Genomic DNA, 24,737 nt, shown 5'->3' with positions numbered 1-24,737 from the left:
GGGAGGCTCCACATTGTCCCTGGATAGAGACGTGCATGAGGGCCTGTAAACCAGAAGTGCCCATTGTAAGGAAGTGGGTCTATTGTCGTATAGCCCTTAGGCAGGGCAGCCAAAAATTGGGAGGCTCCACATTGTCCCTGGATAGAGACGTGCATGAGGGCCTGTAAACCTGAAGTGCCCATTGTAAGGAAGTGGGTCTATTGTAGTATAGCCCTTTGGCAGGGCAGCCAAAAATTGGGAGGCTCCCCATTGTCCCTGGATAGAGATGTGCATGAGGGCCTCAAAACATTGTTCCCATTGCAAAGGAGCGGGTCTCCTGTCGTTGTAATGTCCATTCTGAAAGAATGGGCGAAAAAATTTACCACTGGGGGTATACCTGAAACAACGGCCTAACTATTGTAACGGTCATCATGGTGGCGCATGAGGAGAAGGAGGAGCAGTCTAGCGATTATCCAAAGTCCAGAAGTGTGTACCCATGGGTGAGTGGAGGTACATGGCAAATTCCCGTTACAAACTTTAAATTCCGCTCTCATTTGCTGGTGGTGTGGTGAAGTCTGGCCCAATCCAACCCTTGTTCATCTTGATCAGAGTCAGCCTGTCAGCATTTTCAGTTGACAGACGGGTGCGTTTATCTGTAATGATTCCACCTGCGGCACTAAAAACCCGCTCTGACAAAACGCTAGCGGCAGGGCAGGCCAGGGCTTCCAAGGCGTAGAGAGCCAATTCATGCCACGTGTCCACCTTGGATACCCAATAATTGTAAGGCACAGAGGAATGTCGGAGTACAGTTGTTCGATCTGCAAGGTACTCCTTGAGCATCTGGGCAAACTTAGGATTTCTTGTGGCACTACCCCGCACCTCAGGGGCTGTGGTACGTGAGGGGCTGAGAAAACTGTCCCACATCTTAAAGACTGTTCCCCTACCTCTGGCGGATTGGACTTGTGCCCCTCTCGGCTGTACGCCTTGGTTGTCCACTGATTCCTGACCTATGCCGCTAGCGTTTTGTGAGGGGAATGCTTTGCCTACTTCTGTGACTATGGCCTTCCGGAACTGCTGCATTTTGCCTGACCTCTCCGCCTCGGAAATAAGAGACATAAAGTTCTCCTTGTAGCGTGGGTTTAACAGTGTTACCAACCAGTAATGATTGTCAGCCAAGATGTTCTTAACGCGAGGGTCACGAGACAGGCAGCTTACCATAAAGTCAGCCATGTGCGCCAGACTCTTAACAGCCAGTACTTCAGTATCCTGACCAACACGATGACTGAACATGCTGTCCTCCTCCTCCTCCTCATCTACCCTGTCCTCTGGCCAGCCACGCTGAACCGAGGATATGACTGGTGTGCATGTCATATCCTCAATTTTGCCGGAGAGTTGCTCCATGTCTTCATCCTCCTCCTCATCATAGTCCTCCACTGTACGTTGTGATGAGACGAGGCTGGGCTGTGTGTTATCACCCACACCCACTACTGTTTCTTGCTCCAACTCATCACGCTCCGCCTAAAATGCATCATGTTTGTTTTTGAGCAGAGACCGTTTTAGAAGGCAGAGAAGCGGTATGGTGACGCTAATAATGGCGTCATCACCACTCACCATCTTGGTGGAGACCTCAAAGTTTTGGAGGATGGTACATAGGTCGGACATCCATCTCCACTCCTCAGGTGTTATGTGTGGAGTTTGACCCATTTCCCGACGGCTTAGGTGATGCAGGTACTCAACAACTGCCCTCTTCTGCTCACATATCCTGACCAACATGTGCAGAGTTGAATTCAAACGCATGGGGACATCACACACCAGTCTGTGAGCCGGAAGATGCAAACGGCGCTGAAAGTCGGCAAGGCCGGCTGAAGCAGTAGGTGACTTTCGAAAATGTGCAGACAGGCGGCGAACTTTTACCAGCAGATCAGACAGCTCTGGGTATGACTTTAGAAACCGCTGAACCACGAGGTTGAGCACATGGGCCACGCATGGAACATGTGTCAGCTGGCCTCGCCTCAAAGCCGCCACCAGGTTACGGCCATTGTCACACACGACCTTTCCTGGCTTTAGGTTCAGAGGTGTGAGCCAGTGATCTGCCTGCTGTTTCAGAGCTGTCCACAGCTCTTCTGCATTGTAGGGTTTGTCACCTATGCAGATTAGCTTCAGCACAGCCTGTTGCCGCTTCGCCGAGGCAGTGCTGCAGTGCTTCCAGCTTGTGACTGGTGTGGAGGGTACAGTGGATGAGGATGCGCAGGAGGAGGAGGAGGCTGAAGAGCATGACATTCCGGAGCTGTAGAGTGTGGGTGAAACACTGACTGAGGTAGGGCCTGCAAACCTTGGTGTGGGAAGGACGTGTTCCGTCCCTCGCTCAGACTGGGTCCCAGCTTCCACAATATTAACCCAGTGTGCCGTCAACGAGATGTAGCGGCCTTGCCCACAAGCACTTGTCCACGTGTCTGTGGTTAGGTGGACCTTGGGTGAAACAGCGTTGTTCAGGGCACGTGTGATGTTTTGTGACACGTGGTTATGCAACGCGGGGACGGCACACCGGGAGAAATAGTGGCGGCTGGGGACCGAGTAACGTGGGACAGCTGCCGCGATCAGGTCGCGTAATGCTTCTGTCTCCACCAGCCTAAAAGGCAACATTTCCAGTGCAAGCAGTCGCGAAATGTTAGCATTTAGAACTGTGGCATGTGGGGCGTTGGCAGTGTATTTGCGCCTGCGTTCAAAGGTTTGCTGAATGGATAACTGAACGCTGCGCTGGGACAAGGATGTGCTTGATGATGGTGTTATTTCTGCGTAGGCAACTGCAGGTGCAGGGCCGGAGGAGGCTTGTTCGCAGGCAGCATGGACAGGGGATTGGCTCGCATGCACAACAAGCGAAGACGTAGCAGTGACATCAGCAAGCACTGCTCCTCGACTCTGTTGTACTTCCCACAAAGTCGGGTGCTTGGCTGACATGTGCCTGATCATGCTGGTGGTGGTCAGGCTGCTAGTTTTGGTACCCCTGCTGATGCTGGCACAGCACGTGTTGCAAATGGCCTTTTTAGAATCATCTGGAGTCAACTTAAAAAACTGCCAGACTCGGGAAGACCTAACATTTGTACAGGCACCTTGTGTCGTGTTGTTGTTCCGGGGAACGGTTGCCTGACTTCTGCCTGGAGCCACCACCCTGCTTCTTACTGCCTGTTGGGATGCTACGCCTCCCTCCCCCTGTGCACTGCTGTCCTCGCTCTGCATATCCTCCTGCCAGGTTGGGTCAGTTACTGGATCATCCACCACGTCGTCTTCCTCTTCCGCACCCTGCTCCTCCTCCTGACTTCCTGACAATTGTGTCTCTTCATCGTCCACCCCTTCTTGAGACACGTTGCCAACTTCGTGAGAACGTGGCTGCTCAAATATTTGGGCATCTGTACATACAATCTCGTCATGGCCCACTTCAACAGGAGCTGGCGAGAGGCCAGAATGTGCGAATGGAAACGTGAACAGCTCTTCCGAGTGTCCAAGTGTGGGATCAGTAATGTCCGTGGACGTGTACTCGGCCTGGTGGTAGGAAGGAGGATCAGGTTCTGAAATGTGCGGTGCAGTATCACGGCTACTGACACTTGACCGTGTGGAAGACAGAGTGTTTGTGGTGGTGCCAATCTGACTGGAAGCATTATCCGCTATCCAACTAACAACCTGTTGACACTGGTCTTGGTTCAAGAGCGATGTACTGCTGCGGTCCCCAAGAATTTGGGACAGGACGTGCGAGCGAGTAGATGTGGCCCTTTGTTGTGGCGAAATTAGAGCTTGCACACGACCTCGGCCTCTGCCTGCACCACCATCACGTCCACTTCCTTGTTCGTTGACAACGCCCTTGCGCATTTTGCAATGCTGTGCTGACGTGTATTCACTAGACTTGTGCGTTATACCCAAGTTTGTGCAAAACGCACACAAGTGCCTCTGTACGCTGCCACCGACAGGCACACACGTGCGGTTTTTAAATGCAAGCACGGAGGCACTAAGAACCTAACAGGTTTTTAGGAGCGACAATTACTGAGAGGTTTGACACTATCAGACACTGCTGACTGACGTGTATTATTTACTAGACTTGTGCGTTATATACTAGTTTGTGCAAAACGTGCACCTGTACGCTGCCACCGACAGGCACACACGTGCGGTTTTTAAATGCAAGCACGGATGCACTAAGAACCTAACAGGTTTAGGAGCGACAATTACTGAGAAGTCTGACACTATCAGGACTGTTTTAGACTGTGTACACCAGCCCCAGATATGATGAAGGCTGGTATACGGTAACCACTAGGAATGGCTATATACCCTGCCTGCCTGCCTGTATACAACTACAATAGTCCTGAGAAGGACTTCTGGTCACACTGTTTGCAGCCCTGCTACGGAAATAACTATAAAGGGCCGCAAACCTTTCCCTGAAGCAGCAACACTCTCCCTGCACTCACTGTCTGGATGGCTGTGAGCAGAGCACAGCGCGCCCGCCGGTATAAAGGCTCGGTCACGCTGTGCAGGCCGGCCAATCACTGCAATTCCACAACTAACAGGGCTGTGGCATTGCAGTGGTCTGCCAGCCAATCCCTGCATGAGGGCTGGCTCTCAAAAGAGCGCCAACATGCAGGGATGAAGACCACGAGTACAGCACGAGTATCGCGAGATTACTCGGTCCCCGCCGAGTAGACCGAGTACAGTGATACTCGTGCAAGTACCGAGTAGTGACAAGCATACTCGCTCAACACTAGTGCTGAGAGAAGATGTATGATAGAGTATGGGAAAGCTGGGTGCTGAGGAAAAGAACATTTTTCTCTCAGCACAAAACGTTCCCATCCCCTGCTTGTGTCTTTGTCCCCCTTGTATATAGTTCTCCAAATACTATATTAGCCCCCACATAGCCTTCTATATATTAAAAAGTGTCCCACGTAACCCTTCATATATTAGAATGCACCTCCATAGTCCTCCATGTATTATAATTCACCCCATAGTCCTCCATGTATAAAGTAGCTCTCATAGCCCTCCAATTATTATAATGAATTTCTCATAGTTCTCCATATATTATAATTGACCCCATAGTACTCTATATATTATACTGCACCACACAGGCCTCCATGTTTTATAATGCACTCCCATAGCCCATGTATAAGGTAGGCTCCATAGTCCTCCATATATTATAATGTAGCCCCCATAGTCCTATATGTATTATAACACAACCCCATAAACCTTCATGTTGTATTATGGAGCCCCATAGTCCTCCATGTATAATGCATCCCTATATTCCATGTATAAGGTGTCCTTCATTTTGTATTATGCAGCCCCATACTCCACCTTCTATAATGCACCTCTACAGTCCATGTATAACGTGTCCTTCATGTTGTATAATGCATCCCCATAGACCTCCATGTATAATGCAGCCCCATAGACCTCTATGTATAATGCATCCCCATAGACCTCCATGTATAATGCAGCCCCATAGACCTCTATGTATAATGCATCCCCATAGATCTCCATGTATAATGCAGCCCCATAGACCTCCATGTATAATGCAGCACCATAGACCTCCATGTATAATGCATCCACATAGACCTCCATGTATAATGCATCCCCATAGACTTCCAGACCTCCATGTATAATACACCCCTATAGTCCATGTATAAGGTGTCCTTCGTGTTTATTATGCAGCCCCATAGACCTCCATATATAATGCAGCCATCTAACCCAGGCCTCCATGTATAATAATGCAGCCAGCCTCTATGTATAATAATGCAGCCAGCCTCCCCAGGCCTCCATGTATAATAATGCAGCCAGCCTCCCTAGGCCTCCATGTATAAAAATGCAGCCAACCTCCCCAGGCCTCCATGTATAATAATGCAGCCAGCCTTCCCAGGCCTCCATGTATAGCAATGCAGGCAGCCTCCCCAGGCCTTCTGGGCTGTATATATATATATATATATATATATATATATATATATATATATATATATATATATATATATATATATATATATATATATATATATATATATATATATATATATATATATATATATATATATATGTAGATATATATATATATATGTATGTATGTATATATATATATATATATATATATATATATAATATATACAAGGTGGGCATAAAATAACCTAAGGTGTTGGAGCCGTGTGCAGACTGACCCAGTGGACAGAATTGGCTGAAAATTGGTATGCTATTCAAGGCATGGGGAAACGGAAGGCATCTTAATTTTTTTATGCCAAAACTCCCCACCAGGTGAAAAAGTTGCGCTGTACAGTGAGAGTGTCTTGCAACCCAGTCTGCAATATGCCTGACTCTTTGCCGGATGGTGCAATGTTAGTGCGGGTGTTTTATGAGAATGCCAGGAACGCTACAGCTGCACTCAGAGCCTTTCGTCATTTGAAAGACCTTCACACACATAGCGGTCCAATGGCCGTTAATTTGCTGAGACAGATGATGACACATTTTGAGGCAACAAGGTAACTGAGTGTTCAGCCAGGGCACGGTCGCCGGCCAGTAAGCAGAGAGGTTGTGGAGGACATTGCCACTGCCATCGTGGAACAGGGCACGAACAACCCTGCCGGGAATAGCAGTGCACCCAGTGTCCAGGCAATTGGGGCTCCCATACAGCACAGTGTAGAAAGTTCTCCGAACAGTCTTGCGGGCATAAATGTACAATATTAGCCATCATCAACAACTTCTTCCTCGTGACAATGATACCCACATAACATTTGCATTCATGTTTCTGGTGAGAGTGGAAGTGGATGGTAATTGGCCATGGAATGTTCTGTGGTGATGAAGCGCATTTTTACCTGAATGCCATGGTGAACAGACAAAACTGTCACATATGGGCTATCAAAAGTCTGCATGCGGTTGAGGGGGTTCCACTGCATTGGCCAAAGGTAACTATTTGGTGTGACTTCACCTCATCATGCATCTTCGGACTGTTCTTTTCCAGAGAAATGATGCCAACTGGGGTTCTACCTGTTCTTTGACAGCAGCGAGATACCAGACAATGCTGGAAACAGAGGTTGTTCCACAACTCCAACAGAGGCATTGTCTCCAGACGACCACCTTCATGATTCATGGAGCACCTCCTCACATCGCAAATCGTGTAAAGAACGTTTTCCCGATGACAGGATTTTGAGCCGCTCCTTCCCTAACGCATGGCCACCACATTCACCCGATCTCAATCCTTTTGATTTTAGATTGTGGGGACAGTTGAAAGAGAAAAATGTCGAGACTCTGGCCGACCTCACAGACCGAATCATTTTGGAAGTGTGCAGCATCCCACCAGACTAGTTACTCTAAAGCATTGAGCATGTTCTGCATAGGATAAACATGATCACCATGCATAATGGTGGCCATATTGAACAGTTATGCTCGTCTATGGAACAATTGGGACATCTCCAATTATCGTAAAAATACAAAAAAAGACAGCTTATCTTTCCTTCATCATGTTGGACAATTAATCCAGGGAGTTCTGCATGAAGAAGGTGAAATTAGCACCCGGATCATGATGAAGGCAACCCTGAGTTGCAGAAACGCATAGTCCATACATTTATATTACACCTCCACCCTTGTCATCTATAATTTTTATTGCCTTGCAATGAATGGATCACAGTTTTTATATGTATTAAAATAAAAGCTATATTTTATTTATCCGGATTTGGATTACCACTGGCTTCATTACCTTATCTCCAGTTATCGGCACACAGTTTTTAGGCCGCTCGCTCACTGTACAGCGCCACATTTTCACCTGGTGGGGAGTTTTGGTATAACATTTTTTAAGATGCCTTCCGATTCCCCATGCCTTGAATAGCATACATACCAATTTTCAGTCAATTCTGTGCACTGGGTCAGTCTGCACACAGCTCCAAACACCTTAGCTTATTTTATGGCCACCTTGTATATATATATATATATATATATATATATCTATATACATAAGAGCCTTTGTGATTACTCGTGGTTACTCGCTAATCCCGCCCCCCTTCACATGCCCACATGCAGCTACGACCCCCTGGCCATTACCACACACGGCTCCGCCCCCCGCCCATTACACATGTGGCTCCACCCCCCTACATTACGCACGCAGCTTCGCCACCCTTGCACATTAAACATGCGGCTCTGCCCCCCACATTACACACACGGCTCCGACCCCCCACACTACACACGCGGCTCTGCCCCCCACACATTACACACGCAGCTCCGCTTCTGCACATTACACATGCGGCTCCGCCCCACCGCACATTAAACATGTGGCCCTGCCCCGCACATTACCACACGCGGCTCCATCCCCCTGCACATTACACACACAGCTCTGCTACATCCACACTCTAAATCACTCCTGAGCTTGCACATTAAACATGCAGCTCTGCCCCCCCACATTACACACGTGGCTCCGCCCCCCCCACATTACACACGTGGCTCCGCCCCCCCCACATTACACACGTGGCTTCGCCTCCCCACACATTAAACATGTGACTCCGCCCCCACATTAGACACGCGGCTCCACACCCCACACATTCCACATGCAGCTCAGCCCCCCACATTACACACGTGGCTCCGCCCCACTGCACATATAAACATGTGGCCCCACCCCTGCAAATTACCACATGCGGCTCCACCCCCTGCATATAACCACACGCGGCTCCGTCCTCCTGCACATTACAAACACAGCTCTACTACATCCACACTCTAAATCCCTACTGACTCCACATGTAAACTTCACCTCATCCAGCACCATGACAACCAGCACAGCAGAGTCCTGTATACACTGAGGAGCTGATCATGTGACCCTGACTCCACCCCTCCATGTGACATCATCACAGGTCCTGTAAGCACAGAGACAAATCCTGTTGTGTACATTGCACACTGGTTGAGCCTAGAAGGTACAGACTGCAGTCAGTTCATGGGTGTGACCGGCTTGGTTGATGGGCGTGACCGTCTGAGTTGGGGGCGTGGTGATGTGTTTTCCTGTCCACTCTAATCATATTATTATATAATCATGCTTAGCTCCCCCCCCCCCGTCCCCCATCATCTGGGGGTCTTACCCCCAGACCCCAGCTTCAATAAACATTGTTTTTCTGTATTGAAAGGTCAGGCTGGCAACATCAGGCTGCATTTTGAACATCCCATGACAAGTTATGTCATACCTGTCAGCAGTTCGTACACTCTAGCATCTACACTCCCTGACAGAAGTTCTGTCACTTATCCATGTTATGTAAATAAAAGCTTATAACATGACTTTAAATTCATCCATTGGTTTTATAAATTACTCTTTTGAAAGCTGAAACCCTCACAAATTTGGTTTAGGTTATGAAAATAAAGTTGCTGCAAAGCTGAAATATTGATCATTTAATGAACACAGAAAGGTCAGATTTTGGCAAAATAAAAGTTTTGCCACCTTGACATATAATGCACCCAATCCTAGTTTACATCCTCACCTGTGCTCACTAAATGATCGGTTAATTAGTGGGTGTGTATAAAAAGAAACCCAGCACCCCAGATCTTCAGTTGAACTGCAACTTGACCTCTGACAACATGCCAAAAATCCACCCTGCGACCAAAGCCTTGATTATCAAGAGGCTGAAGAACAGATCCATGCAGAGGTGTCTGGCACCTTTATTGTGTCTCAGCGTCAAGTACAAAGAATTAAAAAAACATTTGAAGAGACTGGGGGTGTTTTTGACAAGCCCAGGTTTGGCAGACAACGCAAGAGAATTTCTCAGGAGGAACGCCACAGATACTGCAGGAGACCTACTGGAGCCCGTATGGATCCAGAAAACAGTTAAGTTTGGTGATGGAAAGATCATGGTCTGGGGTTACATTCAGTATGGGGGGGTGCAAAACATTTGCAATGTGGAAGGCAATATCAATAGCCTAAAATATCAAGAAGTATTAGCTACCTGTTACATTCACAATCATAAAAGAGGTCAAATTCTGCAGCAGGATGGTGCTCCATCTCATACATCCATCCCTACAACAAAGTTCCTCCTGGCAAAGAAGATCAAGGTGCTCAAGGGCTGGCCAGCCCAGTCACCAGGCATGAACATCATTGAGCATGTTTGGGGTAGGATGAAAGAGGAAGCTTGGAAGACAAAACCAAAGAATCTAGATGAACTCTGGGAGGCATGTAAGACTGCATTCTTTGCCATTCCTGATGACTATTAATCATTCCTGATCAATAATTTGTATAAATCATTGTTGAACCTCATGAATGCAGTCCTTCCAGCTCATGGAAGTCACACAAAATATTAAATATGGCTCTAATAGCACCACAACTTCATTCACCAATGTTATGCAACATATCTCTGTATTAGAAGTTAATTATTTGTTTGATTTTCACATTACTTTCTGTGGGCGACAAAACTTTTGTCTTGCCAAAATCTCACCTTTCTGTGTTCATTAATGATCAATATTTCAGCTTTGCAGCAACTTTATTTTCATAACATAAACCAAATTTGGAAGGGTTTCTGCTTTCAAAAGAGTAATTTATAAAGCAAATGGATAAATTAAAAATCAGGTTATAAGCTCTTATTTACATAACATGGATAAGCGACAGAACTTCTGTCAGGGAGTGTATCATTGCGCACTCGGGGGAGAGCTGTTTAACCTTGGGAGGAGAGCTGTATACCAGGGCAATGAGCTGTATACCTTTGGAGGGAGAGCTGTATACCCTTTGGGGGAAAGGACAGCTGTACACCATTGAGAGAGAGGAGCTGTATAGCCTTGGGGGAGAGCTGTATACCCTTTGGGGGGATGGACAGCTGTATACTATTGGGGAGGGGAGCTGTATACCCTTGGGGGAGAGCTGTATACCAGGGAGGGGAGCTGTATACCCCTGAGGGAAAGACAGCTGTATACCCTTGGGGGGAAGACAGCTGTATACCGTTTGGGCAAAAGCTTTATACCCTTGGAGGGAGAGGAGCTGTATACCCTTGGGGGAGAGGAGCTGTTTACCTTTGGGGAGGGGAGCTGTATACCCTTGAAAGGAGAGCTGTAAACTCTTTGGGGGAAGGAAAGCTGTATATCCTTGGGAGAGGACAGCTGTATACCCTTAGGGGTAGCTATATACTAGGGAGGTGAGCTGTATACCCTTGGGGGGGAGGAGAGCTGTATACCCTTGAGGATGAGAGCTGTATACCTTTGGGGGAGCTGTATACCAGGGAGGTGAGCTGTGTACCCTTGGATGGAGAGCTGTGTACCCTTGGGGGGAGAACTATATACCAGAGAGGTGAGCTGTTTACCCTTGTGGGGGAATAGAGCTGTATACCCTTGGGGAGGAGAGCTGTATACCCTTGGGAGGAGGGAACCTGTATACCCTCGGGGGGAAAATCTGTATACCCTTGGGGGAGGGGAGCTGTTTACCCTTGGGAGGAGAGCTGTATACACTTTGGAGAATGACAGCTGTATACCCTTGGGTGGAGGAAAGCTGTATACTTTTGGGGGAGCTATATATCAGGGAGGTGAGCTGTATACCCTTGGGGGAGGAGAGCTGTATACGCTTGAGCCGAGCATATATATATGTATATATATACAAGGTTGTATATATATTTTGGTATATATATTTTTTTCTAAATAACATCCAATGAGATGAAAGCATAATATAACTTGAAGTCCGTAGAATAAACTATTATCTTCTAAAAGAAGGGAATGTGATAATATAATAATACTGTACTGTATCCATTTACATTTGTACTGCAAGGAATTAGACCATTGTTCAGAAAAAAAAAGTTAATGTCCCAAAGGGGGACGAAGTAAAAAAGTGCAAAAAAATGGAAAATATTACGATAATGAATAAAAAAAAAAATAAAGAACAAAAATTATTGAATTAATAAATATGCATATTTATGTAAAAACATAACAAAACACTTAAATCATCACTACACCCCTACATTTCCAGTGAGGTGTAATTTCAAATTTAGGGTTAATTGAGGGGGTTTCTATGGCTTTGGCTAATGCCAAAGGAGTCTGCAAACTATTTTATCAAATTCTGAGCTTCAAAAGGCACACCTTCCCTACCATGCTCTGCTGCGTGTGGCGAAACAGTACTGTACAGTCACATGTGAGGTATTGTCACAATCAGGAGAAATTGTGTTACAAATAATGAGGGCTTTATTACCGGTGCCTATTTCCATTTGTGAAAATGAAATATCTGGGGCTAAAACAACATTTTAGGGGTAAAAATTTGACTATTTTTTTCTTCAATGGTAAATGGAATGACATTTTTTGAACCATATGTGGTGTCAACATGCTTACTGCACCCCTAAATGATTTGAATATGAGGTGTAGCTTTTAAAATGGGGTCACTTATGGAGGTTCTGCTGTCCTGGCACTTCAGAGGCTCTGCCAATGTGACTTGGCACCAGCAATCTGTTCCAGCTAAATCAGCACTCCTTCCCTTCTGAGCTTTGCACTGTGCCTGAAAAGTAGTTTCTAACCATATAGGAGGTATTTGTGTGTCCAAGTGAATTGATTTACAAATCATAGGGTACATTTTCTACTAATTGTGTTTTGAAAATTAAATCTTGGAGTTAAAACAACAGTTTAGTGGAAAAATGTAATCTTTCATTTTCATCCCAGTTTTATAGAGTGCTGTGAAGTATCTGTGGGTTTAAAATGCTCACTACACCCCTAGAATAATTCTGCCTTCATATGCAGTACATTCTCTCCAGCCTCTGTATACAGCCTCCATATACAGTACATCCTCCTTTGCCTCTATATACAGCCTCCATATGCAGTACATTCCTCAGTCTCTGTATACAGCCTCCATATGCAATGTATGCCTCAGATTCTGATTACAGCCTCCATATGCAGTACATGCCTGAGTTTCTGTATACAGCCTCCATATGCAATATATGCCTCATATTCTGATTACAGCCTCCATATGCAGTACATGCCTAAGTCTCACTATGCAGTCTTCAATTGCAGTATATGCTTCAGCCTCTGTATGCAAAATCCATATGCAGTACTGTATATGTTGCGGGCGGGGGCTGCCGATTCTTCTCGGGGGCCTGCTCGGATCCGGGTTCGCTGCTGCAGCTCGAGTGGTGACCGAATCCGGGCTCGCACAGCCACCTGTCCTCACAACCGTCGGAAAGGGGATATTTACAGGGGAGGTGTTGTGTCTGTGACGCCACCCGTGAGTTGCGGTGAGGGATGGAGGCACCGCCGCTGCCTGGTGATGCGGTGCCTGGGACTTATGAAGCGGGGCAGCAAGATGGGATCCCCTCCACGGGTAGAGGAGGTGTAGTCCTGGGGCCCGCGGTCTGAACACGGAAGTGATGGCTGCTGGAGGTGGTGCACCGGGCCGGACCGAGGGACAATGGTGTACTCACAGTTCAGTAATTTCACACAAGTCCAATTAATGAACAGGTGTCCCTTCCTCTTGCATTCTGTGTTTGTCTTTACTTTTGGATGACGTCGCATGGAACGGAGAAGTCCACTCCCGGTTCTATGTGTATTTGGAAGCTGTGGCCCACGAAAGCTGACCCTTGGGATCTCAGTTGGTTCTGACGGACACCCTATCCCCCACGTTGGGACTTCCGTTTCGCTCTATCTGGGCAGTTAACGGGACAAAATCTGGAACCTTGTCCTCGGCTGGTTAATTGGAGAGGAGCTTGCAACCTTCCTCGCCCTAGGGTCCAGGCACCCCGACTGTGCACGGCCTCCAGACCGGATTCCTGCTGTCGGCACCAGCGGGCTACAACCCTGCCTTGGTCTACTTAAGGTTTCCCGTGACCGAATCTCCATCGCCTGTGGCCCTGTTCACTGTCTGCCACCTAGCCGGGTAGTCCAAGGGCTCCTACCCCTGACTAGACTGCACAGTCTCTGCTTCACTTCAACTTGAACTCCCAACTCCTCTGAACTCCTCTCCTAAGCTTGACTCAAACTTCAACTGACGTGTTCCCGCCTCTGACACCTAAGGACCCCTAGGTGGGCGTTCTCATCTGCTGATGGCTTGGGTTTTATGGCTGTTTAATGGCTGTGTGTTATATCTGAGTGTGAGTTTCTGGTGGTAACAAGGAGGATGTACACTATTGTGACTACCTGGTTTTGCCAGGGCATCACATATATATCTTAGATTCTGAATACAGCTTCCATATGCAGTACATGCCTAAGTTTCTGTATGCAGCCTTCATATGCAATACATTGCTTATCCTCTGTATACAGTTTCTAGATGCAGTACATGTCTCAGTCTTTGTATACAACCTCCATACATAGTACATGCTACTCAGCCTCTGCATACAGTCTTTATGTATAATACATTGCTTTTAAGCTCCTATATATAGTTTCTATATATTCTCTACATTCTCTATCCACCTTCAATAAGTAGTATATACTGTACAGCCCCCATCTGTGTCGCGGGGCTTTTGCTGCTTCTCGAGCAGCGCTCCTCGCCCGTGAGTGAAAAGGAGTGGTATGTTTAGGGAGATTGTCCGTGATGCCACCCACGGGATGTTGTGATGATGGCACCACCGCTGCTGGTGACGGGGATCCCGGGAGAGATGGTAGGGAGCAGCTGGGATGTTGTCCCCTCCGTGGATAGGGGGTTGTTGATCCCGGGGCCCGGTGGTGTAACGGGGAGGCTGGATGGCTGGGGGTGCAGGGACTGCGCGGCACGGTGCCAGGTGGCACTGGTGTACTCACTCAAACAATCACTGACAGAGTCACTGGTAAACTAATACGGCCGGATGGACAAGTCCCGCAGTCGGCTGCAGTGTTGTTGTTGCATTCTCCCCGGACGGCTGATGTTGGCTGTCTTTCCCTGCACCTGTTAGAATGTTCTGACTCCTGTGGTTGCCCACCGGTAGTCTGCTCCCCGGTGTATAGGTGCCGTAGGAGCTCGTTTTGCCCGTAGGCGCTGGCCCTTGGATCTCTAGCCTGTGGCGGTGGCTGTATATCCTCACGGTGTGGACTGTTGCCTTCTGTCGGTACTTGGTTGTTGGGGAACCCCTGGGGTTCCTGTCACACTCGGATTTGACGATTGACGGCGGCTCCAAGCCTGGTCGGGGTCCGATGGCCCTGCCTGTGTGCTTAGCTTCACTCCGCTCCCCGGTTCGGTACCGGTGGGCCAACGCCCGACCCCGGTCCTTACGGCTTTGCAGAGTTCCACCAACTACTGCAGACGGCCACCACCATCTGCCAACCTTGCTGTCAGTGCCTGGGCTCCTACCCAGACACCTGAAGTGTTTACTCCTCTCACTTTCACCTCCAAGACTGATCTGACACTTTTCCCGCCTCCAGGCCTGTGAACTCCTCGGTGGGTGGGGAAAACCGCCTGGCTCTGCCCCACCTGGTGTGGACATCAGGCCCTGGAGGGAGGCAACAAGGGTTTTTGATTGACTGTTGTAACTGTCTAGGGTGGGGTGTGTGTATGTTGGTATGTATGTGACCACCTGGCTAGTCCAGGGCGTCACATCTGCAGTACATGCTCCTCAGCCTTCAGATCCAGCTCATTTCACCTCTTGATTCTGTGCTCCTCTCTCTCAGGTAGTTGTTTCCTCAGCGTTCCTCTGTGTTATCACGTCCTGCTCCTCCTCATGTGGCCGGTAATGTAAAGATGCAGCACCGCTGGGGCAGGGTCAGGGCCACTGACTTCTTCAGCATCGCTGTACCTTGTATCATCCCTTGCGGTCCCAGCACAGCCGCACATTACAGATTGCGATCAGGCCATATGTGATTGTATTCAAGGTACAGTGCGGCTGAGGCTCCTGGTAGATGAGCGGCCCCAAACAGTCACTAGGGGACCGGCCCGGGAGCATCTGCCCCTCTACTATGAGCCCAGCCAACCCAAGGCAGACATTTATGAAATGATAAATTCTTAATTTTCCTATCATCTACCCTATCCTTTCTCCTCAGGTCACTTGAAGATCAGTTTTATTATATGAACATTACAAGAAAGATCGCAATTACATTACTCAGCATTGTTTTTGCTCTCAAGATTATCGGTAATGGATTAGTCATCTGGATTGCTGGATTCAGGATGAAGCAGACGATCAGTGCCGTGTGGTTCCTCCACCTGGCCATCGCGGACCTCCTGTGCTGTGCCTCTCTGCCTGTGAGAATTGTTGAGTTGGATGGTGTATACCTAGACCTTAAATATTGCATAGTGAAAGAGTTATTGTTTAATCTAAACTGGAGCACCAGTGTTCTCCTCCTGACGGCCATGAGTATTGACCGCTGGGTGTCCGTCATGTGGCCAATCCGGGCAAGAGTTTATAGATCTTGTAACCTGGTGAATATCACTGCAGCGATCATCTGGGCGTTCAGCTTAATTATGATTGTATTTAATCTAGATGAATGGTGTTTAATTACTGATTACATATATTCTTATAACGATGAGATAGAACAGACCCTCCAGCTGATCAAATTAGTTATAATGTGTGTGATCCCTTTTCTCATCATTGTCACCTCTTATCTCACCATTCTCTACAAGATTAGAAAAAGTAAGAGATCCCAGAGATCTCAGAGATCCTCCAGGATCATCACCGCTGTTATATCGTGTTTCTTCATCTGCTGGTTTCCATATTACCTCTTCCCACTGATTTCCTGGGATTATAAACAATATTTCCTTCTCAAACCTATTCTACACATTCTTGTGATCACCCTGGCTTGTCTTAACAGCTGCATGAATCCAATCATTTATGTATTTATGGGATCGGGTTTCCGACAAGGTTTCTTCAGATCCATCCCCGCCAGGGTAGAAAGAGCCTTAAGAGAAGATCCTAATGACCTGTGCAGAGAAGATACAGGAAATACTCGCTCTACTGATGTGTAATATATATTCCTGTATCTCCTGTATGTGACACCTGTTAACTCCTTGGAGTCTCGGCCATTTTATATTTTTTACTTTCTTTCCTTCCTGCTCTCATTCATGAACCAGAACTTTTTATTTTCCCATCAACAGAACCTAACAAGGGATTGTTTTTTTCCAGGATGTTTTCTAATTTTGAAAGTCACATTAATTTTACCATATAATGTGCTGAAAAATAAGTGAAAAAATTCTTAAGTGAAGTGAAATGGTAAAAAATGTGCAATTCCTCCATGTTTATTTAGGATTAGCTTTTACTGTATTGTTACCCAGCAGTGCGATTACCCCGGACATCACATCTATGGTGATTACAGAAGAGCGGATCAATCTGCAGAGGATCAAGTTAGGTTCAAAGTTCCTGAAACTCACATGATTAAACTCTTGTGTCATGCACACATCCTTGCAAATCCTGCATCTGTGAAGTAGTATGTTGTCCTGCGCAGGCGCAATTTTCTCTACTCTATAAAGGCAGAGTAATTTCCTGTAATGCACTGGTGCCTATTTGCTAGAAATGAAGTTGGCACTAGCAAATGCATATTAAAGAAGTTTTCTCTGCCCTTAGGGCAGATTTAAGGGAACCCGCCAGATTTGGTGACTATCAGCTGCGGCCACCACCAGTGGGCTCTTATATTATATACAGCATTCCAGAATACTGTATATAAAACCCCAGGTTGCTCTGTAGATTGTAAAAAACACTTTATCATAGTCACCCGGGGGGGGGGGTGCAGTCAGATGGGCATTGCTGTTCACTAATGCAGCACCTCCTCTCTGCGGTGGTTGCCGTCTTCCTTCGATCCAGCCCAGTATGGGTGATGTGTCCTACGTCATCCACACTCAATGGCATTCAGGTCCTCAGCAGGTATGCATTGGTCTGCCTCACCTAGAGCAGATCAAAGTATTGTAGTGTGCATGTGCGGGCAGTTTTTCACCTTACACGTCTGCGCATTACAATACTTTGATCTGCCCTCAGCATGGCAGATCAATTCACGCCTGCAGAGGACCGGAATGCCTACCTGTGTGGAGGAGGTTGGACACGTCATCCATACTGGGGTGGGTAGAAGTAGGACAGCAATCGCTGCAGAGAGGAGACACCAAAATGGAGTGAAGAGGCACCGGACCAGAGAGCAGCAACACCCATCGGACCAGACCGCTCCCTAGGTGAGCATAATAAAGGTGTTTGTTTTTACGTTCTACACAGCGGTCTGGGCTCTTATATACAGTATTCTGCAATCTAATATATAAAGCTGAATGTGTGTATGGATGTGTGTATGTATGTGTGTGTGTGTGTGTGTGTGTGTGTGTGTGTATGTCCGGGATTGGCATCCGCACCGTCGCAGCTACAGCCACAAAATTTTGCACACTCACACTTCTGGACCCCGAGAGCGTCATAGGCTATGTTTTGAGGGGAAATTTTAACCCCGCTCTTTACAGTTCTGCACCAAAAAACCTGCCTCTATTAAAGCAAATGGAGCTGGGAGCCACAGTGCAGCCAGAACTTCAGAAGAATGTGCAGCCACGCCCTTATATGGAATTTTGGCGTGTCACAATGCAGCCAGGGAGACAGACACAGACAGGGAAAGAGGCAGAGACAGACAGGGTAAGAAACACACATAGACAGGGTAAGAAACAGACACAAAGAGACAGACAAAGAGACAAACTGACAGGGAAAGAGACAGACACAGACAAAGAGGCAGACTGACAGGGAAAGAGACAGGGAAAGAGAGAGACAGGTTAAGAGACAGACAAAGAGACAGACACAGGGAAACAGACAGGGAAACAGACAGGGAAAGAGAGGGAAAGAGACAAACAGGGAAAGAGACAGACAGGGAAAGAGATAAACAGGGAAAGAGACAGACAGGGAAAGTGACAGAGATAGATAGACAGACAAGGAAAGAGATATATAGACAGACAGACAGGGAAAGAGATAGATAGACAGACGGAGAAAGAGACAGTCAGAGACAGACAGGGAAAGAGACAGACAGACAAAGATAGAGAGAGAGACAGAGAGATATATACAGAGGGGGAGACAGACAGAGAATGGGAAAGAACCAGAGAGATAGTTACTATCCCGGGCGTTAATACATTCTATTTATACATTCTATCCCGGGAATGTTAATACATTCTATTTTGTTAACAGCAGTTATTAACCCGGGCGAAGCCGGGTAGTACAGCTAGTACTGTATATAAGAGCTCACTGATGGTGGCCGCAGCTCATAGGGGCCAACTCTGATGACAGGTTCCTTTTAAGGTGGATCTGAGCAGGCCGGAGCTATAATGGCATAAAGATGTATCATCGACATCCCTTAAGGCAGGAGGATAGTGTTTCTAGCAATAGAGGAGATGCAAACCCCAGATCACTTATGCTTAACGGACTGGACTATGATGATTAGTAAACAGCACGAGAGACTTGAACTACATATTTTTTTCCATATGGGGCAGAATTGGTGCTTATGCAGAGGTTGATGGGCTGCGGTAATAGTGTAGTAGCTTTAACTTAGATTATTAATATTTGGTGACAGGAACAAGATCCCTTTAGGTATCAGTGTTTTATTCATTACAGTTTCCACCTTAGAAACCCATCATATTCCTGTATGGAGAAAAAATGGTAAGGCTCCTTAAAGGGTAGATATAGACTTTTAGGATTTTTACCCCCGGTAGTTGGTGCTAGAGATCACATCTTCCTCTCTGTAGAGGGTATGTGCACATTCATATTCAAAAAGGAGCATTGTGTGGCCTATAAGTCTCCTGACGCCGACTTGTTGCTCTCCATAGGGAGAAACATTCCCCTTAGTCCTGGAGAAGTGGTGGGACATCAGAACTTCTCTTACGTTGCTCCCAGATACGGTATTATTTCTTATCATGTTTCAATGTATTTTTTATATATCGTTCCTCTGCCATTTAGTTCAGTTCTTATGTGCAGCACTGCCTGATGAGTCCTCTGTGAGCTGTTATTGCTCTTTGTGAAATTATTACTCTTATTTTCCCCAAAAGTCCAGTAAGTGATCAAAACGTTATATTTAGGCGTCAGTGATTCTGGTACATATGAGCTAGTTTTTATACGTACCAGAATCATGGACATAGGCAGACCCATTAAAATTAATGGGTCTGCACATACATCAGTGATTTCTCACTAACCGTGTCTCCGTGCGGCATACATGTGTGTCTGTGTGCTCTGCACGGAGACATGTCTGTTTTTTCCGGCATCACTGATGTCGTACGGACCACATTATGGTGTGATCCATGAAACACATACCAGAAAAACGCGGACATTGAAAATTAAAGGATTTTTATACTCACCCATCTCCAGCGACGCTGTGTTCAGCCGCTGCTCTCTCCTGCTCCTGGCCGGCTAATTACTGGCATGCATATTCATTTATGCAGCCGGAGACGACCCGGAAGTAGCTGCAGAGGTGACATAGCGGCGGCCGGATGCAGCATCCGGGAGGGTTCAGCACCACAGATAGCAGGAGCCGAGACACGTAAGATTATCTCCATGTGCAATCACGAAGCACAGATCACAGATTGTACATGGATAACCCCCGTGTGCTGTGAATCATGGCACATGGAGGGTCATAGATGTTTTTAACACGTCAGTGAAACACGTCTATGTTTTTTACTGATGAGTAAAAGGCCTTACACAAAGTGGTATGAATGAGAATGTCACCTAACCACAAAGAAAACAAGCTTTACACATCAAATTTGCTACAAACATACAGTCAGGGCCAGAAATATTTGGACAGTGACACAAGTTTTGTTATTTTAGCTGTTTACAAACACATGTTCAGAAATACAATTATATATATAATATGGGCTGAAAGTGCACACTCCCAGCTGCAATATGAGAGTTTTCACATCCAAATCAGAGAAAGGGTTTAGGAATCATAGCTCTGTAATGCATAGCCTCCTCTTTTTCAAGGGACCAAAAGTAATTGGACAAGGGACTCTAAGGGCTGCAAGTAACTCTGAAGGCGTCTCCCTCGTTAACCTGTAATCAATGAAGTAGTTAAAAGGTCTGGGGTTGATTACAGGTGTGTGGTTTTGCATTTGGAAGTTGTCGCTGTGACCAGACAACATGCGGTCTAAGGAACTCTCAATTGAGGTGAAGCAGAACATCCTGAGGCTGAAAAAAAAGAAAAATCCATCAGAGAGATAGCAGACATGCTTGGAGTAGCAAAATCAACAGTCGGGTACATTCTGAGAAAAAAGGAATTGACTGGTGAGCTTGGGAACTCACAAAGGCCTGGGCGTCCACGGATGACAACAGCGGTGGATGATCGCCGCATACTTTCTTTGGTGAAGAAGAACCCGCTCACAACATCAACTGAAGTCCAGAACACTCTCAGTGAAGTAGGTGTATCTGTCTCTAAGTCAACAGTAAAGAGAAGACTCCATGAAAGTAAATACAAAGGGTTCACATCTAGATGCAAACCATTCATCAATTCCAAAAATAGACAGGCCAGAGTTAAATTTGCTGAAAAACACCTCATGAAGCCAGCTCAGTTCTGGAAAAGTATTCTATGAACAGATGAGACAAAGATCAACCTGTACCAGAATGATGGGAAGAAAAAAGTTTGGAGAAGAAAGGGAACGGCACATGATCCAAGGCACACCACATCCTCTGTAAAACATGGTGGAGGCAACGTGATGGCATGGGCATGCATGGCTTTCAATGGCACTGGGTCACTTGTGTTTATTGATGACATAACAGCAGACAAGAGTAGCCGGATGAATTCTGAAGTGTACCGGGATATACTTTCAGCCCAGATTCAGCCAAATGCTGCAAAGTTGATCGGACGGCGCTTCATAGTACAGATGGACAATGACCCCAAGCATACAGCCAAAGCTACCCAGGAGTTCATGAGTGCAAAAAAGTGGAACATTCTGCAATGGCCAAGTCAATCACCAGATCTTAACCCAATTGAGCATGCATTTCACTTGCTCAAATCCAGACTTAAGACGGAAAGACCCACAAACAAGCAAGACCTGAAGGCTTCGGCTGTAAAGGCCTGGCAAAGCATTAAGAAGGAGGAAACCCAGCGTTTGGTGATGTCCATGGGTTCCAGACTTAAGGCAGTGATTGCCTCCAAAGGATTCGCAACAAAATATTGAAAATAAAATATTTTGTTTGGGTTTGGTTTATTTGTCCAATTACTTTTGACCTCCTAAAATGTGGAGTGTTTGTAAAGAAATGTGACAATTCCTACAATTTCTATCAGATATTTTTGTTCAAACCTTCAAATTAAACGTTACAATCTGCACTTGAATTCTGTTGTAGAGATTTCATTTCAAATCCAATGTGGTGGCATGCAGAGCCCAACTCGCCAAAATTATGTCACTGTCCAAATATTTCTGGACCTAACTGTACTTGTACTAACTTGGATATTCATGTTCTCAGGTCATTTTTTTCATATTTTCCAGCACATTGATGTCAATGAAAACTACAACTCATACTGAAAAAAAAGCCCTTGTTCTACATAAACAAGTTACATTGATGGAAAAATAAAAAGTTATGGCTCATTAAAGAATGTGAGGAAAAACAGAAGCTCTAAAACACAAACAATATGACAATGTTAAATATGCCTATTTTAATTTCACAGTATTAAAAAAGGAAAACATTGTGAGTTGTTTCTTTTCTGTTTTTGTCATCACTTTATTTTTCAGTCCCTATAGATGACCTGATCCTGCGATTCCTTATTCTTTGCACTGCGATCACATAGTATTAAATTATTTTGGATAAATCTCAGCCTTTTATGAAGTATATATGTCATGATCCATGCCTGTGTCAGCCATGGCTGTGCCATAGCTGGTTCTCTAGCTCAGGTATAAGGTCATGTCAGGGGTTAATCCCATCTTGCCTCGTTACGGATGTGATGATGCTACATCCTGGTGCTGCACCTCCGGTGCAGTGAAAGTGATAGTTTATGCACGACAGTGTGTGTTACAGGCTAATGTGAGTTTTCTCATCTTTTCTGCCTCCCTGCTACCTTGTCCTGCCTCTCCTCTATTCGTTTGTTTGTTCCAGTCCCTGACTATCTGCTCCAGTCTGCTGTGCACCCATCCTTGTCTGTCTGTTCCCGGTCCCAAACTGTTTGTCCTCCACCACTCTTGAATGTTACTTGGACTTCCCGTCATCTGACCTGTATCCACGTTCCTGACTGCGGCCAGTCTCTCCCTTCTGCTGTATATGTAATTTTTCGGCTTCTGACCTTGGGTTATTTCCTGATCCCGACTTGATTATCCCTGTACTATTTTTGAGGAGACCTCCTGCTGGTGACCTCCCTAACTGACTACTCCACTGCCCTCTTGTGGTTTGCCTGCTTACTGCACTCTGAAGTTGCACTGCTTGTAGCTTCAGTGTCTATCTCAGTACAGCTTGACAATATGACAAGCAATATATTTATGGATATAACATTCTATGTAAAATTGTGTTACAGAGGTAATATAATCTCAGACATTTATAATCAATTACAGGATGGAGCCCAAGTTCCAGCCTAGAAATGTGTGTAATATGTAGAATGTGTCCTGTGCCCGGAGAATATTACTCCAGTGTATTCTTGTATCTTTCTATCACTGATGTCACTAATTACTAATAATCTTATATCTGTAACCTGAGCAGTATTTGCTGATATAGAAGTTACAGGAGTAAATGTGAGACGTATTTCACTCTGCTCCAATAATAACAATGTTATATCACAAAAAGAGAAATAATAATGGTCTCTCGCATTGTAATGTCTCTGGATATTAATCTTATTCCTCACAGTTGTGTTTCTTCTAGAGATAATATCATCTCAGACATTTATACATTATTCACAGGATGGGGGACCCCAAATTCCAGTGCAGATGTTGGTCCCGAGGTGGGACGTGTCCTGCACCATGAGAATATGACATTACCTATATATGTTACATTATTTTTTGTGCTTGTGATAAAATGTTCTACTAGATATAACCTTATAACTGGAAATGTATTTGACAGATTATATGACCAAATGTATGACATTTAAAAATAAGTTGAAATTACAAAAATGTAATAAATGCAATAATAAAAAAGTTTGAAAAAAAGGTCATGAAATTATTTTAATGTCAGAGTTATAACTATACAGTTTGAAAATGTTGTTTTTTATATCACGCATCCATTCAAAAAGTTCAGTTCGAGACATGGAGTTTACCTGAACTTGATCTTGGACCCCAACTCAATATAAATCAAAGAAAAATGGGAGTAAAGGCCGCTTTACACGCAACGACATCGCTAACGAGATGTCATTGGGGTCATGGAATTCGTGACGCACATCCGGCCTCATTAGTGATGTCGTTGCGTGTGAAATGCACGAACGACCGCTAACGATCAAAATTACTCACCATATCGTTGATCACGTTGTTCTAATCCCAAATGTCGGTGCTGTTGCAGGACACAGGCAACACACATCGCTATGTGTGACACCGCAGGAACGATGAACAACAGCTTACCTGCATCCAGCCAGCAACGAGGTGGGCGTGTCTTTCCTTTGGCTGCTCTCCACCCCTCTTCTTCTATCGGCCGCCTGCTGTGTGATGTCTTTGTGACGCTGCACGAACCGCCCCCTTAGAATGGAGGCGGTTCGCCGGCCACAGCAATGTCGCAGGGAAGGTAAGTATGTGTGACGGGGCCTAACGATATTGTGCGCCACGGGCAGCGATTTGCCCGTGATGCACAAACGTCGGGGGCGGGTACGCTTGCTAGCGATCTCGCTAGCGAGATCACAGCGTGTAAAGTGGCCTTAGGATCAGTACAGTTGACCTTCAAACAAATGTTTACAGGGAACATTGAATCCTATGGAACTTTATTCTAACAACATTCTCAGAATGAAGCTCCATAGGATTTGATGGGTGTCGTAGAACATTACATAAATGGATTACGTTGGAACTTTGAGGATTTCTTTTTACTTAA

The 24,737-nt window shown here is 45.9% G+C and overlaps 1 protein-coding gene across 1 annotated transcript in view; it reads left to right on the top strand.

Moving 5' to 3' along the window:
- LOC142255735 (uncharacterized) overlaps nt 1–23,872 on the top strand; it is a 115,931-nt gene extending 92,059 nt beyond the window's left edge. The window contains 2 exon segments of the mRNA XM_075327191.1: nt 15,862–19,657; nt 22,232–23,872. Of these exon segments, the coding sequence (XP_075183306.1) occupies nt 15,862–16,780 (919 nt within the window). The 3' untranslated portion in view covers nt 16,781–19,657; nt 22,232–23,872.
- Nucleotides 23,873–24,737: the final 865 nt, after the last annotated feature.

The sequence above is a fragment of the Anomaloglossus baeobatrachus genome, chromosome 11 (genome assembly GCF_048569485.1).
Source record: "Anomaloglossus baeobatrachus isolate aAnoBae1 chromosome 11, aAnoBae1.hap1, whole genome shotgun sequence".
In the NCBI taxonomy this organism is placed as follows: domain Eukaryota; kingdom Metazoa; phylum Chordata; class Amphibia; order Anura; family Aromobatidae; genus Anomaloglossus; species Anomaloglossus baeobatrachus.
Note: the sequence above shows the minus strand (reverse complement) of the source record. Positions and strands in the feature narration are given on the sequence as shown.